This window comes from Ruditapes philippinarum, unplaced genomic scaffold (assembly GCF_026571515.1).
Source record: "Ruditapes philippinarum isolate M1 unplaced genomic scaffold, ASM2657151v2 ctg48_1_1_1_1, whole genome shotgun sequence".
In the NCBI taxonomy this organism is placed as follows: domain Eukaryota; kingdom Metazoa; phylum Mollusca; class Bivalvia; order Venerida; family Veneridae; genus Ruditapes; species Ruditapes philippinarum.
Genome location: NW_026863368.1, coordinates 337,966 through 356,401, shown reverse-complemented (window position 1 = coordinate 356,401; position 18,436 = coordinate 337,966). Strand labels below are relative to the sequence as shown.

General features: G+C 33.3%; 1 protein-coding gene and 1 long non-coding RNA gene across 5 annotated transcripts in view; both read right to left on the bottom strand.

Moving 5' to 3' along the window:
* The window catches only part of LOC132721936 (stromal membrane-associated protein 1-like), a 34,184-nt gene extending 31,442 nt beyond the window's left edge, over nucleotides 1–2,742 (bottom strand). For all 4 annotated transcript variants that reach the window (XM_060706320.1, XM_060706322.1, XM_060706323.1 and 1 more), the window contains exons 1-4: nucleotides 2,542–2,742; nucleotides 1,062–1,195; nucleotides 747–832; nucleotides 208–298 (exon numbers count right to left, since the gene is read on the bottom strand). In XM_060706320.1, coding sequence (XP_060562303.1) covers nucleotides 208–298; nucleotides 747–832; nucleotides 1,062–1,195; nucleotides 2,542–2,659 — 429 coding nt within the window. In that variant the 5' untranslated portion in view covers nucleotides 2,660–2,742. The remainder of the gene's footprint in view (nucleotides 1–207; nucleotides 299–746; nucleotides 833–1,061; nucleotides 1,196–2,541) is intronic.
* Nucleotides 2,743–6,254: 3,512 nt separating this feature from the next.
* Nucleotides 6,255–8,009, bottom strand: LOC132721932 (uncharacterized). Its single transcript, XR_009624545.1, has 3 exons — nucleotides 7,929–8,009; nucleotides 7,492–7,581; nucleotides 6,255–6,559 (listed from the first exon to the last, which is right to left on the bottom strand). It is a non-coding gene; the product is annotated as an uncharacterized LOC132721932 (long non-coding RNA).
* Between the last annotated feature and the right edge of the window lie 10,427 nt (nucleotides 8,010–18,436).

Genomic DNA, 18,436 nt, shown 5'->3' with positions numbered 1-18,436 from the left:
CATTTCTGTATTCATTTTCAAAATTTTCATGTTGTAGTAATTCATTAATAAGCAAAAGTATAAATTTGAAATAAATCTTCACATCAATGTCAGTAAATAAAATGTTTTAACAACAAACTAAATCATTGGACATAACATTGTAACATAGTGACACTATACTTCAGATGACAAAAAACCAAATTTGCTTTAAAGCAAAAAAATTCTTACTTCTTTTGGTACTGAAGGTTTTGGTGGAACCCATTCCTTTGCCATGTACTTTTTACTTTCATATTTTGCTCGTATAAAACTCTCCAGTGCCCTAAAATAAAGGAGAAAACATTTGTATGTAATACCTCATATTATTAATTTAAATGTAGTATAAACAAGCACAATCACTCAGTGATAACATGTATTGCTTGATGTTAGCCAATTAAGTATTTGTATTGAGGGAAGACTGACTTGTTTGTTACCTGCATGTTACAGCTTCTTTGTAGCATGTTGTAGTTACTGTGTAGCAGGCAACACAAAAATCATAAACCGACTAAAATCATTTTTAGGCCATTACTCAGCCCAAAATCATTTAAACAGAAATTTTTTTAATAATCTGCAAGTACTTGAGCTATCTTTTAATCCTGTTAAGTTTTATTCAAATTGCATTACTGGTCTAAGCTATTTTTTTGGTGGTAAACATATGAAATGTGATGAAATATTAAAAGCTTGGGTTATCTCCAGGACTGCAGATTTTCTATAAGAGTACAAACATTTACCCATTTGCTTGTGGTCGCCTATAATTGTCAGGAAGATTGGCTTCATATGCAGCACGGGCACGACTGTTCCCAATTTCCATCATCATCTTAAACATAGAACACATTTACCTAATTAAAATCATTTCATTAAACAAACTAAGAAATATCTCAATACATACATTGTATGATTTAAGTTCTGGCATCGAAAGGTTTATTTTCAAATTGATACTTTTGTATTAAATTATAAAGATAAATACTTGTAATTAAATCAAAGTTTCATAATGAAAATGGTACCAATTCACTGCAAATAAAAAACAATTAGAGTTGTCTACTTACAGCTATTTGTTCTGGGGACCAGGTGTCTAAATTGACTGATTTTACTTTGGAGATGTGAACACCAAGATTTCGATGTATACCAGCACATCTTATACATAGAAATATGCCTAAATTCCATGATGCCCATCTTGGACCTGAAATGAATCATTAGCATGATATTTTACAATCATTTCATTGATTATAATAATTGAGAAGAAGCAAGGCTTCTAATGTCGTATGATATTGTCCGAGGACCAGTTGCAGTACAAATACCATCATATATTCAACTCACTCGATACATGCATTCCCTTCCTAACAGACAAATTAATGCCCCATGTAATTATTATAAGTCTCCTTCTTCCAAGCAACACTTTTATCTGGAACTCACTGTTACTGCAGCTAACATAAAACAAACAACCTTATTAATATTTATTTCTCCTGTTGATTCGGTATGTAAAAAGCAACTGTTTGTAAAACAAGATCTATGATTTAATTTGAGACACCATTAAATTCTATGGTACTTCGAGGAAATGGTTAACGAGTTAACAAGACTCTAGATCCATTTCCCCAGCCATTGATACTCAGTTCACCTGACTTCCCTGTTCCATAAGTTTTGCCTACTTTCTGTTTCATTTTAAAGTTTCATATATATTTGATATTTATTAATAACCTTCAAATATTTACTGTTTAAGGCTTTTATTCGTTAAAACATTAAATGCATCAGATCTATATGGACATCTAAATTCAATTTGTTTGCAAACTTTGCTATATATTTTGCAGTCGACCCAACATAACAAGGAAAATGAAAAATATAAAATACTCTATAAAATGAAGGATGAACATGAAGTATGTTACTTATACAGGAAAGTCAAAGGCTGTGTTCGCAAAGGTGGCCCAGGCTTTGTCTTGCCCAGCTGTAGACTGGATATATATTTTGGCAATAGACTAGATGTGTATATTAAATTTCAAATGAAAATCACTTCGAAATGTATTGAATTCTATACCAATTCATTGGTGAATTTTTTATTTTCATTTTTTGATGGGTGCCACCATTTTTAATGTCACTTAAGGATTAAAGGCAGGGAATTCTGATAACAGACCAGCAACAACCTTTCAGCTTAAGAATAAACATCAAGGTGTTCCAATGGAATGCAGAAATGGTGCATGAAATACCAAAATTTCCAAATGATACTTTAAATGGAAAATAAACAATGAATATTTTTTTTATCTGACTTCCCTATTCATAGGTTTTGCCTACTTTCTTATTAGGTCTTATAATTATAAGCAGAACTTGGGCTGACTGACAGTTTGAAGTGTTGATCTACAAGATCAAAAAACATACTTCTGTGAATAATAAAATATTTTAACATTGTGGTATTTAAGTGTGTCCTACTATGAATTCCAAATACAGAAAAGTTTATGTTAAGTTTCTTAAGATAGGAAAAGAAAATGTCTCGAGACTTCAAAAGTCAAAACTGAAATTTTTCAAAAGGAAAATAACCTTTCGCATCACAGTCTACACAGTATTTGTTGTCATCATCTTTCAGAAGATTAGACAAAATAGCCTGGAATTTTTCTTGCTGAACTTTTTGCTTTTCTTTTTCAGACCTAGTACTCATTTCTACTCGATTGTTTTGTTTAGATTTGTCACTCCTCTTTTTCTTGATGACAGGTAACCGAATCACTGGCGGAAGTGCAAAAAATCACTCCGAGCAAAAGTTTCACAACACTAATTGAAGATGACAACCGTAAATATGTATCATACTTTTGAGATAAATAATAAATATACAAGACATGGAAAATATAAAGCTACAAATTTTGAATTAAAGGATATTGTTTATCTACTTTCTGGAAACTATTTATTGCCTTATCACATAATGAGGGTTTTAATAAAAGCTATTCAGTCCCGTCATAATACCTTAAAAAGCCGTTAAAGTTCCGTAATATATAAAACATTCTCCCGATACAACCCCACACACGTTTAGTGCGGTTATTGGTGTCATGGTTCAGAACTGTTCACTATATAGGGGAGAAGATGTGTAAGCGGCCGGATAGCTCAGTCGGTAGAGCCGCGGTACGGTATTCCGAGGGTCCAGGGTTCGAGTCCCGGTCAGGCTGCACATTTTTCTCACCCTGCGACATTTGGCCCCCAACGGGGGACCGTGGCTGATAAAGCTCAGAGTTTAATTTACATTGCTCTGTAACTCTGTGAAATTCGAGGACGAATTTCAATACAGCAGGGGAGTATGTCACGGTTCAGAACTGTTCATAAATTAGGGGAGAAGATGTGTAAGCGGCCGGATAGCTCAGTCGGTAGAGCCGCGGAACGGTATTCCGAGGGTCCCGGGTTCGAGTCCCGGTCAGGCTGCACGTTTTTCTCGCCCTGTGACATTGGTACATAATTTAAGGGGATGTAAGAAGAATTGCCTAAAAATATTTCTCAGATAAATATACTAAAAAATCTGGAAATAAAGGGATCCCTCGGAAGCATTAATCACAACAAAATTACATGAAAATTGCAGACTGGGTTTGATTGAGTCTGTACATGAGGGATAATGAATAAGTGCAACATTCCTCGTGACCCCCTAGATCCGACTTGAGCGGTACTCAATTCTCAACACAGTCTTGATAGTACTTGTTCAGCAAAATACAGGTATTTTTGGTATCAAAATTTGCAGAAATGTACTGATCTGATTTACATTTAATTGAGATCTGATTATTTTCAGAACTTTGATTATGTGTAAACCGCTGAGAGGTGAAACATACAATTTGCAGAATTGTGCTTTTTGTAAATGTGTGTTTGCCTTTGAATACTTGAAATCTTTAATGGAATTTCACTCAAACCCTAATCCACGTGATGTTACGCCATGCAGTGTCGAACATTGTCGTTAGTTTAAACTTAAATTAATTTTAGCTGCAATGTACATTGCGAAACAAGTTCTTAATTGCATCTAATATAATTACTTTCGAATTACTGATGCCATATGAGGAAACATGGTCGTGACCCGAGTTGGGCTCGAACCCATGATTCCTGGGTTGAGAGGCAGACACCTTAAATACTAGGCCATCGCTCCCTGAGCATTTTTATTGACGTGATGGACGCAACAGCTAGTAATTTACTGTCACGAAATTACACAAATAAAAACGTTAAAAATCCATAATTCTGCAACTTTTACTTATCAACAATCCGCTATTAACACGTAGCCGTGCAATTCTGACCATACAAAATATTAATCATTGTGTGGTCAATTTTTTGATACCAAATTGGCTAATATTTTGCTCAAGTAAGTTTGTAGAATGTCCAACATTTTCCTTTGCAACTGAGTATTTGAATATAAGAAATATTATAATGCTTTTTTCCACGCATAATACCATTTTAACATTATGCTCATTTTTTCCGCTGTCAAGTTCCGCTGTCAAGTTGAGCTGAAATAGCTATATATATATTTTAAAAATGGCTTAATAAAATAATTTATAATGAAAAATATAAAGATTCCAATAGAATTCTTTCCATTTTTTTATTAATTGATCATAACCGGATTTAGGTAATTCATGTTTAATCAGGGTCCATCTGCCGCTATGGCACAAAAAGTAGCTTTCGCTATCGAATGCGAACCCCAGACACATGTCAACAGTTATATTCTTTCAGTAAATAAGCTATATATCTGATGCATTAGTTTACTAAGTTATTGTTCGACTTTTGAACAAGAATAATTCTAAAATATCTACATGAAAGAATAATGTTTGTATATTTCCTGAAGAGCGAATGGTACATGCACGAAATCATTGCTAAACGGTGAAACCCCTACTTAAAAAGCAGCATAATATTTTTTTCCGGAATATTTTACACTTTTTACGCACGTTACTCATTTGTGCTTCATAACAGAGATATTCTACGTGGCAACTCTTTTGAGAATCGACCACATGATAATGGAAACCAAATGATTTTACGTTTATAAATTATTTAACCTTTTCCCTTATATAAGCGTGTTTCGACGGCTTTTTGACCCCCCCCCCCTTTTTGAGGTCTCAAACAGTGAAAAAATGTCCTATTTAGACCCCAAACACTGTTTTTCGTTTGAGAAATGTTGTAAAAAAAAAGTGACCATTTTTTCGGCGCCGTCCCCCATCCAAATAATACATCAGGGGGTTGCCAGAAGGGGGATGTGCCCCCTTCTGTTTGGGGGGTTTGAAGGGGGCGGAGTCCCCCTCATCGCCAAGAAAATTTTGGACTTGTGACAGGCTTAAAATGACCCCAGGTTGATCATAAGGTAACGTGTAACCAACGCTGAAAAGCCTTTGACTCTATCTCAATCCCTTGAGAAGTTGCAGCACTTTGAAGTAAATTTTGATGGAAAAAATCGAGGCAAAAAAGTGATTTTTGGCAATTTTGAGATGTCCCCTCGTTGCCATGGTAACAGGAAATTTAAGACTGAGCATGTCGTTACAAAGGCAATGGTCCAGTCAACATTTGTGCCAAGTTTGATTAGTATTGAAGCATTTTTCATAGTTTCATAGCAGTTTGAACTTGTTAGAGGAGGCTTTTCAGTGAAAATGGCCATTTTTCACAATATGCTCATGGGGGAAAGGGTTAAGATATCTCATTAGATTTAGCTTTATACTCAACACAGGCTAAATTTCGAAGCACAAATTGGTGATAATTACCTCCTTGCAATCTCCCTAGTATTTGAAAGACCCTGGCCAAAGATATAAATTTTGAACCGGAAGTAGATCAATGTATAGCAATCCACAGGCACCTCACCATGTTAACATATTGTAACACATAACAATAATAAGAAGCAAAGCGCCGGCCTTCCTAGACGTCACCGCGTACTAGGCGCTCAAGCACTCTAGTACCATTCCCCGTGCCCTACTAACTTTTTAGGGCTACAAACCTCGGTTACAGTCAGGACGTCTACAGCTGGTTCGCCGGAATAAAAGATAGGCTTAACTGTCTCGCTGTGAAGATGATAGTTTGACAGGGTCTACTCTATCTATGTGTAAATGTAAATGTATACAAATCTCATTCTGTCAATCGAGCTTTTCAAATCTCCCGATGACCTTTTTATAGGGTACGGGGATGGGTGCTTCGTTTAAATTATTTGAATAATATTAAAATAGTACATCGGGAAAAAAAACCCTGATGAAAAACGAGACCGTATATCAGTTAGAATTCTTAATAGCAATATTTGATTGAGAATAGATAACAAATAGTTCTTTATGAGGTAACGTTTATTTTGTTGTAATGGACTAACACGGACTAACAGGCTAATAACATGGCAGCACAGTAACACAAATAATCACAGAAGTCTGTGAGTGATAAATAGTCGACTGCGATTATTCGGACCTCGGAACCGGTACCGACAACCATGGCTGTTATGAGAGAAATTTTGCCGCTCTGTAGCCAAACCAACACCACTTCAGGACATTGAAGGTCTCGCCGGCCTCTGTACCACGACGGAATTCCGGTGTACTTTGAATCAGCTTTGAAATAATGAAACCGGACCCTAGTGGAAGAGCTGAAAATATAATTAGATAAATAGATTTTATTAAAACTAAATGAAATGTAAATTCTGGTATATTAAAAAATAAGTATTCATTACGAAAAAAAAAATTTTTCACTTAAAATTCAGTCGAACCATTTTCTCGTAAGTTAAAACGAGATTTTAAAACAAATGGTATTGAGACTATTCGTTATAATGAGTATTACAAACATTAATATCAGTTAAGCCCTATATGCAATAAAGGATAAATGATGAAGTCGGCAATTTTGCTCTTTACTCTGATTGCACATTTACAATAATTAGCTATTAATCCAGCATTCATCCTTGGCTTATATTGCTCTCAGACGAATAAAGTCCACTATTAACGTAAATGTATCATTCTAGGCGGATCTAGCTTAGCTATCTATCAAGCATTTCTTCTAGGTTGATACTGCTCCTTGTCGAATGAAGGCCAATATTTAGTTATCTATCCAACTTTCATTCTAGGCTAAAACTGTTGTCTGTAGAATGAAGACAAATAATTAGTTATCTTTCAAACATTCATTCTAGACCGATATTGCTCACTGTCGAATGAAGGTCAATGTTTAGCTATCTATCCAACATTCATTCTAATCTGATTCTGTTATATGTCGAATGAAGGCCTTTATTTAGGTATCTAACAAATATTCATACCAGGCTGATAATTTTGTCTGTCGAATGAAGGCCAATATCTAGTTCTTCATTAAACATTCATTCTAGACCGATACTGCTCACTGTCGAATGAAGGCCAATGTTTAGCTATCTATCCAACATTTATTCTAGGCTGTTACTACTTTCAGCCGAATGTTCAGACATTTATCCACCATTCGCTTTTTAGGTTGATGCTGCTCCACCATAATGCCATTTATCATTTTTAGTTTCGTTTTGTGATCCCTTCTTCAGTGCTAGTACAGTAAAAGATAACATACCTAGCTTTCTGCTATGGACCTGGCTGGTCAGTAGAGATATCACAAGAAAAGCCATCATCACCGTCCTTAATCCGGTATTCATTTTTTCCTCTGAAACAATATATATATACCATGGAATATTCATTAAGAATGATACTACATTTCTTTAATTGTATTGCTAATTTAAAATTTAAAAAAATATATAGAAATACATGTATAATATCTGGCGAATTATGATTAGTGCGGTATATGATCAATGAATTTAATATATCAGATTCGAAAGTATTAAATATTAATATTTTATCCTTAGGCATGTTGAAGATATTTAATCCTACTATTTTATGATTTATTAACCGACACAATGTGAAACATTTATCTAGACAGTGCTTTGTGAAAACTTTAAAAAAATCAAAAAATGAAATCAATTCAAATTTGAATTTATATTAAGATTTACTTACAAATTTTATTTTGATGTATTATGACCCGTCCGATTCAACGAAAGCACATGACCTCAACTGGACATACATAAAACACGGAAGTTGACATTGCTTGTCATTTTCTGTATACTATTATGTGTTATTTGCCTTGAGATATTTAATTACAGTGTTTTTTTATATATATTTAACAACATTAGTTGAACTGTAGGTAAATTATGCTAAAGCAATCGCAATGACATCTAAGATAAAATACCTGTACAGTCTGATTATGTAAAATATTGCATTTTATGTTTCTGTATTGAGAAAAATAAACATCGACGACAACAAAATATTTAACAATAACAACAACAAACAAACACAAAAAACAACAACAAATAAAAAACAAACAAAACACAAACCAGTTGTATTGATAAAGAAATATCAATTTTAATCTTTCAATATCATGATGTCTTGCACTGAAAAATATACACACAGAGGTTGTTTCACAAGTCAAATCAACTTATTTTGATTTTTTAAACAATTACGCAAATATGGTCATTGCGCTTTGTCTATTTTTTTTTATCTACTTACAAAAATCCCAGAGTAAGTAATGTCAATCATTTGGGAACACCGTTGTAAGGACTTTAATAGTATCTTGACGTTGACTTATGTAGTTCCCTGGTAAAAACATGTTCGTGAAGTTGGCAGCCTAACAGCCTGAAGTTGGCAGCCTAACAGCCTGAAGTTGGCAGCCTAACAGCCTGAAGTTGGCAGCCTAGCAGCCTAAAGAAAACTAAGGATAGTACAAATGAAATGAATCGGTAACACATACTTAGACCATTCCATGTCTTATTTCAATGTCGCGATCTTTTTTTTAAAAAAAAAGAACTCTGGCGCTTCGAAATTTGTGAAGTTAGCAGTCTAGCAGCCTGGTATCCGAGCAGCCTAAAGAAAACTAAGGATAGTACAAACTTGAAAACCGTCGGAAATGAATCGTGAGCAAATACTTAGAGCATTCCACGTCTTATTTCAGTATCCCGATCTTTATTTTTTAAAATATTGAACTTTATTTTTTTTTTCATTTTGACGCTTCGAAATTTGTGAAGTTAGCAGCCTAGCAGTCTGGCAGCCTAGCAGCCTGGCAGCCTAGCAACCTGAAGTTGGCAGCCTAGCAGCCTAAAGAAACTAAGGATAGTGCAAACATGAAAACGGTCGGAAATACATCAGTAGCACTTCCTTAGATTATTCTTAGCCTTTTTTCAATATTGTGATCTTTATTTTTTAAGATGTTAAACTTTATTTTAACATATTTTGTTTATTCTGACGCTTTAGAATTTGTGAAGTTAGTCGCCTAACAGCCTGGCAGCCTAACAGCCTAAAGAAAATTAAGGACAGTACAAACATGAAAACCGCCGGAAATGAATCGGTAGCACATACTTCACAGTCTAGCAGCCTAACAGCTTTAAGATAACTAAGGAAAATACAAACTTGAAAACCGCCGGAAATGAATCGGTAGTACATACTTAGACCATTCCACGTCAAATTTCAGTATCGCGATCTTTATTTTTTTAAAATATTGATTTTTTTTTCATTTTGGCGCTTCGAAATTTGTGGAAGTTAGCAGCCTAGCAGCGTAAAGCAAACTAAGAATACTACAGACATGAAAACGTTTGGACATGCACCAGTGAGACAGTGACACCTATTTAGACCATTACAAACCTTTTAATAATATCAAGCTTAGCAGCCTATCATCATTTAGAAGATGAAGAATATAAAAATAGTGAAATGTTTGGAAATGTTTTACAATAGAAAGACTTTACAGGATTACTGACGATGAAATGTACGTTTGTGATTCTTATATTTAAAATTTTAATGCATCTGTTATGAAGGGGTTTAAACTTTATCTGATGTAATGCCTTCGTTTTCGTCCATATCGAAATCATACTTTGATGGCGAAATGTCTTTCGAGCTCTATGTGCACTTATTTTTTTTAATCAACATTAAGAATATAATGAGGGGTAAAGATCAGTAGAAAATCAAAGGACTGCAAGCTCTGTCGTATTTTCTGACCTTTGCAATCTAAATCGTACTGTATATCGTATGTATTTTCCTGTATAAGTTTATTTTCATATACTATAATTCATCTTACAGGGAACCGAGATGCAGCGACTCCATTTAGATTTTTTACTATAACAATTTGAGTTTGATACATGCGGAATTTTTGCATGACTAGTGTTGCATCAAAAAATCATTTATGTTCATTTTCTTATGACAGCCACACTTTATCCTTGCATTTCGTGGCTACTTCCTTAAAAAGACACTTAAAAGATAGTTGCCTCAACTGGGAAATGAACTCCAGACCTCTCACACCCTAATCGAGCGCGTAACCCCTGTACCAGGGGAAGTTATATGAAGAGAGCTTGAATAAAATCAGATAATTCTAAATTTAGAATTTCCATTTTGGGTTTGTAATCCTTATTAATTTCGAGGTATTTTGTTCACGATAAACCTGTTGTTTAACACTGATGTTAATGATTTAGCGAAAATCTTCTTGCCAAAACAATCCGACATCTATATATTCCACTACTCGACAGTCAGATTTACTTGTGTACTACGCTCTAAAGTATTCGATAATCGACATCGCTAAAAATAGCATTTTCATTGATTTAAATGATATTCATCCGCATAATTTGTGATTGTGCATTTATCGACAATTCTATAAGCCAACGCTACGTTTTAACTTTGAACGCGTTGTAATTTGTTGGATACTTCTAAGAAAATAAAAATATTTCTTTCTTTTAAATCGCTAGCTTTAAGCTGTTTTGAGAACTTCTTGTTGTAAGGTTTGTCGTGAAATCTCTGTGCCAGAGATTGAATGTCAGCATTGTATTTACTGATCTGCGATCAGAAAATACAAAAAGAGAGTTATGGATAATTATATATAAGTTTGTAAAATGAAAAAAAAAATGAAGTTCAATACTTTATAAAATAAAAATCGCGATACTGAAATAAGACGTGGAATTGTCTAATTTTAGTATGTGCTACCGATTCATTTCCAACGGTTTTCATGTTTGTACTATCCTTAGTTTTCTTGGGGCTGCTAGGCTGCCAGGCTGCTAGGCTGCTAACTTCACAAATTTCGAAGCGCCAGAATGAAAAAAAAGTTCTTTTTTTAAATAAAGATTGCGATATTGAAATAAGACGTGGAATGGTCTAAATATGTGCTACCGATTCATTTCCGACGGTTTTCATGTTTGTACTATACTAAGTTTTCTTTAGGCTGCAAGGCTGTTACTGTCACAAATTTTGAAGCGTCAGAATGAAAAAACATGTTAAGATAAAGTTCAACATCTTAAAAAATAAAGGTCACGATATTTAAAAAAGTCGTAGAATAATCTAAGGAAGTGCTATTGATGTATTACCGACGGTTTTCATGTTTGTACTATCCTTAGTTTTCTTTAGGCTGTTAGGCTACCAGGCTGCCAACTTCAGGCTGCTAGGCTGAACATGTAAAAAACATGCATTTTTATACAAATGACTTGTTGTTAGTTTTCAAGAACCCGCTATCAGATTTAATACGTAGGCTATATTCCAGATATTCAGTAGCGCGGTAGTCGTGAAGTTCCGCTGGGATCGGTTCAGACTGTTTGAGGAGGTCGGCACCAACACTGCAAAATGTTTATTTGTTGTTTTTCTTTCTTTCAAAACTTGATAAATGTTTTCTCTTGCAAAACATGGCAATTCAAATGTCAAATTCTAAAACGTCTGGTTAATGTTCTTTACATGATAATTATCATTGGCAATCAAAGTATCTTATACCATGTTTTTTTTTTTTGCAAGAAGTGTCCACAGTCGATAAACGAAATCATTGTATTATGTCTTGCGAGCCAATAGAAATAAATGTGCTCAATGTCTTGCCATAAGAAACACCTTCTATTTTCAATTACTGTACCTTATTTATTGTTTGACGACTGATTTATTTTGGGTAGAGTTTTCGTTACTTTCCGTATAAAGTTATAATTTAAACATTGGATTGAAATGATAGTATAGTTCTTGAAACTGAAATCCATATTTACGACCCAATGGCTTAGTGGTTAGTGCAACAGAGTTCGAATCCCTAAATAACACTTTTCAAAATTTCATTAGCAAAGTATTTCTTTTCTTTTTTTTAAATTATATGCAGCATGTTTAGTAGATAAATCATTTTTAAATTTCTAGCATATATAATTTTCTAAAGTTCATATCCTTGATAAATATATAATCTGTCAATAATTTCAATATGTTAAGTCATACAATGAAACTGTAATTTTTCTTATTCTACTACTCTAGACAATGGTGTTCTTCATTCAATTTAATTATTTATCTGATTTGCTTTTTCTGTATTATTCTAACCAAATATGTACATATCATTTTATTGCAAGTACCATATGTGTGGAAAAGAATTTACATAAGTCACATTTAACTTGTTTTCCAATTCACGAAATCTATCAGTGTGATTGAATATGCTTACTGTATATATTGATGTTGTATAAATTAAAATAAATATGGTTAAATTAAACTACACTGTGATTGGCATGTAACCAAAAAAAAAGTTTCAAGTAACACAAAAAGTGGTAATATGCTAAATGGAAAGAAAAGTTCCATCATGATTCGAACCTACAACCCTCATCGTAACAGCTAGCATGGTGAGTGTCACACTATTAGTTTTAGGCTTCACCGTATATAAGTCCGATAATAACCGACGAAAGGATATTGAATATTCAATTGTATCAACCATATTCAACTTTAACCATTTCTTCAATAACAGAAAGATAACTCGTTAATACTCTATGGTGTTTATTCAAATAGGCATACTGAAGAAATGTTAAATGATAATTCTCAGTTATTTCAATATTAACTGGCCTGTACCTCACCACATAAAAAAGTCGGCGGATTTGTTGCCTGTTGCCTTTGTTGCCTATCTGTCAATAATAATAATAAAAACACTTATTTTGGAGAACAATATAAACAAAGATCACATTCATTTTTATTATACACGCTCGCACGCACGTAAGTACGCAAAAGGCGAAATATAGGTTGTCCATTATGAAAGTAATACTGGATCTTTTTTTAAAACGAAGGATGATGTTTGAAGGTTAACAGGGAATTTGTTCAATAATCGCGTATGAGACACTGCGTACAAATCTCTGCTTATATCATTGACTTTTTATGATAATGATTGTATTATACTATAAATCTACTTCTTTCCGTCATATTATATGCCAAGTACATTTCCACCATGCAAAAGACAAAGTACATTTCCACCATGCAAAAGACCAAGTTCTTTTCAACCATAACAATCGGTCGAGTACTCTACCATCATACAATAGATCAAGTACTTTTCCATCATACTATAGACCAAGAACTTTCCATCATGCTATAGGGCGAGCACTTCTTAATCATACTTTTTCATAAAGTTCAATAACAAAACCTATCCTAATATTATTATAACTGCTTTTTTTACTTACAAACATGTTTATATATTTTCACTTTATTAACACAACCCGCTTTCGGACAATCCCCTGCAGCGAAGTTTGCGAGAGAACGATGACACAAAGATGGCGTTGATGGCGTGAATGGCGTTGACAAGAAACATACGGATTTATAAACTTCCTTTAAACTTTCAGGAAATTAAAATTAGCTTAAAGCAAACCGAGCGATGTTCATTTGTTATTTGATTCCAGTTTGGCTTTTACGCACCAGGTTGGCCGAAAAGTTCCGCTGTTAGATCAGTTAATTAATTTAACGAAAAAAAAAAATGCCGCAAAACAACAATTTTTCTTCAAAAGGCCATGTTTTATTTAACATAGACAAACTCGAGTTTATGTAATTCCTATATTTCATCATTTCGTAATTTGGACTGGTTAGTTCACAACAAAATAAACAAAATATCTTTCACACCGGTTAATGTTTTTGATACATACAATACCAAATAATGTATATGTAAATAAAAAAGGTCCAATTCTAAATTGTACCGTTACCATACACGCGCAAAGTTGTATTGGGACGTATATTGGCATCCACATGTACTTTACAAATGTATATTTAAGAATTTGCATTTCATAAGTACATTGTAATTATGAATTGCGAGTGTCCGGAATAAGATAGTTGATATTATCGCATAAATGTATCAGTCGATATTTGATAAGTAAGTAAGTCAATGCTTTTGAGTTTTGACTGCAACTGGATGATTTATATAACTTGGAATTAGTGAAATTTGTGTGCTTCTTTAATATACAGTTTTGTCTGTACATGTATCTACTTTCATTTACTGTTCTATGAAAAATTAGAAAAACGCATAAATCATTACCCATTTTAATGACATCAAATTTTGTACCCTGTACTTGAAAAATTTTCAACTAGACAAATTGTAGGAAAGCCAATTTGGTTAACGCCTTAGGAAAAAACCGACAGGTTCAATGTGAAAAAACATTTTATAGCTCAAGAAAGTTATGAACGTAGCATTAATGCGGAATCGATTGTATAAACCGAGCAGAATTCGAGAAATGTATTTGCATAACTATAATGCATAATATAACTGTATTTCATTCATTATATGAATATGTATTAAAATGGCATTCTTTCTTCTCAAACAGTTTTCATTATTGTTGAAAATATTTCTTCTTTGAATTATTTCGTGGAACTTACTTTTTTTTCTTATGCAAAACGTATAAATTGAAAATGGAACTATATGGCTTATTACCGATTGCGCTTTTCAGAATTAATATCTAGAAAAATAAAGAAAACTTAACAATGGGAAGTCATCTTAAAACAAAAGGGACAACAATCAAACTTAACATTTACTTAGCGTCATTTTAATCAAAGATTATTGAAGCTGTGCTGATAAAAAGAAGTATAGGCCTATTCAACATAACGAGAGTAGTTTTTATTTGTTTGGGTCGTCAGGCCAAACAAATAATGGTAGCAAAATTTCAGACCCTGATGGGCTTATTTGCAAAAACCTAAAGTAGTCCAAACTCCTCGAAGCGGTTACTTCCCTTTATATGTACACTAACACCGAAAAATTTAGGGGAGATCACTGCGTAAAGATTGTCAAATGGCAGGCGTATTAATTTTCACGCCTTCTCGGGAAAAAAATCCCAATTGGTCGAAGATTTCTAATATTGTGTTATTCTTTAAAGATATGCATGCTTATATTAAGCTCTATGATTATTTACATCAGTGTTAAACGTGAACAAATAAAGGTTACAAACCCTAATTTAGAATAATGTGGTTTTCTTCAGGCTGTTATCATCTAACTTTCCTGTGATCGAGGGGTTTATACGCTCGCTTAGGAAGCGACAGGTCTGGAGTTCATATCCAAGTTAAGGCAACTCATTTTTTTAATCGTGTAAGCCAAATAGACATTGAATTGAATATCAGTGTTGCAATTAGTCTTTTAGCCAATTTACTACAGTTATAACACTGGAAACAGCATTGATGGCACTATACAAAAACAAGTTGGTTTATAATCTCACAACCTTGACCTTTCTGACATTCTGAGACCCAAACAAATTCAGCGCATTATACTGGTTTTCAAAAGTCTAATTATACAATATGAAATGCTAAAAAGATATTTGAATACAAACATTTAAACATACTGTTAGATATCATGAATTGTGAAGATGACATTTATTATTCATATAATATTATATTTCTGCTACCCATCTGCAGAATTTCAACCTATCCCACAATATACATTTATTTAATCAATTAACACCCGTCGTTGAGGGGGATATACTATATTATATTGATATATTATATATTGATATTTAGGAACCAATTGCCTCTACAGTGCAAGTAAGGAATGGCTGTTACGTATTACATCTGAACTTAAATGTTTATGTAAGAGCGCGACCAGAAATCTTAGAGTTTGTTGGGAGGTAAACTATTCAAACATACAATTTAATCAATATTTTTATGTTCCATGTAACTTTTATTGTGCCGTTATAAAATTGGTCATCAATATATGTAATGCTTCAGTAATGCTTTCCGTATATAATATCGAAATATAATTACTCATTCATATATATATTTTCCTGGGTTTCAATTATTTGGGAATCATGTGAACTGTTATGGTCAACTCCTTACATAAGTATTCAACATGCACACATTATATAACAGGTTTGTTATGAGAATAGCCTGGAATTATTTCACGTAAAGTGCTTTCTTTTCATATTATTCAATGTGGGTCCTGATTCACGTTGGCTCCCTCTTTTACTGGTGACCACAGTGTACAGTTACTACTTTTATGACCGTTCAACCATGCTCTGATTCCATAAACATTACAGGAAATTGCTGTTTTTTCTAAAGATTTTAAAATAGAATATTATTTAAAAAAGATAGCATATAATGAAAAGTTATTATTATTCCACACACAAAGGACAGAGGTAAAGTTGGTATGTTTTAGTATACTATAGTGCTATTTGACCATTATCAATATTTTGAAATTTTAATCCTTTACATTCAAAGTTGACCACTTAAAACTCAAGACAAGTTTTTGTCAGTTACATGTATCTCGATTGATACAGATTGCTTCGTATTACCAAAAGAATATAATAAGTATTCTTTGCCAGCTCACTTTTTTTTTCTCCCAATTTTATCTGTTACAATATGGTTAAGTTATTTAATGGTGGCATACCAGACATGTTATACTGGATGATAATATGAGCCGCGTCACGACAAAACCAACATAGTGCGTTTGCGACCAGCATGGATCCAGACCAGCCTGCGCATCCGCGCAGTCTGATCAGGATCCATGCTGTTCGCTATCAGTTTCTCTACTTGTAATAGGGTTGGTAAGCGAACAGCATGGATCCTGATCAGACTGCGCGGATGCGCAGGCTGGTCTGGATCCATGCTGGTCGCAAACCCATTATGTTGGTTTTGTCGTGACGCGGCTTATATATTTAAAACTTTTAGAATGATCTCAATCCGTGTATGAGTATTGTTATGACAAGTTGGAAATCTGTACTTTTAACTTTTTATAACCATTGAAAGACTTGGAAACAAGGATTACTGAATTATTTACTCAATGTTTGTATAAAATTTGTTCAAGACTTTCATGCAGGTATTAATTTACATTTATAATATATTTCCTTTGACTTTTTGGGATAGATGTGTTTTATTCTGAAATTCTGTTGCATTTTCATTACAGTTACTTATGGCTCGTAAATATATTACAAGTTTACGTAAGGATGATTGCAGATCCATAATGTAACTTTCATACAGTATTCTACAACATAATACATGTACACTTAAGAACTAGGACTTCTTTCTGTTTCAGAACGTTGACATGCTCAATTAGTTTTACTAATAAATAAATGTTGCTCATTTCATTCAAATCATTATACATGCATGTATAAACAAAATGTTCACCTCAGGAATTGCTAATTGCTGTTACTGATTTTTACCTGCCAGATATTGCAATTATAACTGTGTTGTAACAAGTGTGAAACAATCATTCATTTCTGAGTTTTGTTTTGTCAAAATCAGAAATTTCCTGTCAGTTTTACTCTTTTACATCTACATTATCGATAGTTTGTAGTCTATATTTTCAGGTTCAGTTTTAATTGTTTCATTGGCGTCAAGTAAATCAAGTTTTTGACTAGACGGCGGGACGATTTTATTAGGAAGTCTGCAAGCTCTTGATATAATACATACGATAAGTGTTACCATTCTACCTTCTAGTTTCTTACACCAATAAACCTATCACTTTATGAATTATTTTATTTAACCTATTTTTCGTATTGATGATATATTAATCTTGAAAGTTTAGCGTGATAGAATTAGCCCATCGCGCTGTTTTGTCGGACGACGAGTATAGAAATGACCGCTCGTCAGGCCGTCCGTCCGTACGTCCGGATTTATATGTCCAATTGTCTTGAAACTTGGCAGAAAAGTCTGTAAGAGTAGTTAAGTATGGATCATTAAACCTTTTCTTCCAATTATATCATGTAGTAGGTTTACCCATTGAATCATAGGAAATTGTATGTTCAATAGATTTGCATAAGAGAATAACAAAAAGTAATTTGAAATGAAATAGAGAAATAAATAATCGGCATGCTAAATTTTGAGTTATGTTTATTAATTTAACTTTTCTTATACATACATTTGTAACTGACAATTGGCATTGACAAAAAAAGAAAAGAAAAAAAGAAAAGACAACAACAAAACAGAGCAGACTTAATATTTAAATTAAATTTATTCACGGTTGAGCTGGATTCAGCGAATGTGAGCACAAAATACGTACCATCCTAACCCTAAAATTGTATTACATATATAGATCTATTATGAGAAGTAATTAAATCTTTCATTTTTCATCTGACATTAGTAATTCGTTATCTCGTATCACCCACGTTGTGATATTATTTTGATGTCATTACATTTTAAAGGGACATCCTTTACTGTAAGGGCAATTTTGTAAACGCTGCTCATCGTTTGTTATTATTGTTATCATTATAAGAAAAAAGATACAAAAGTTAACTCATACACTTTATTCAAGTGATTGA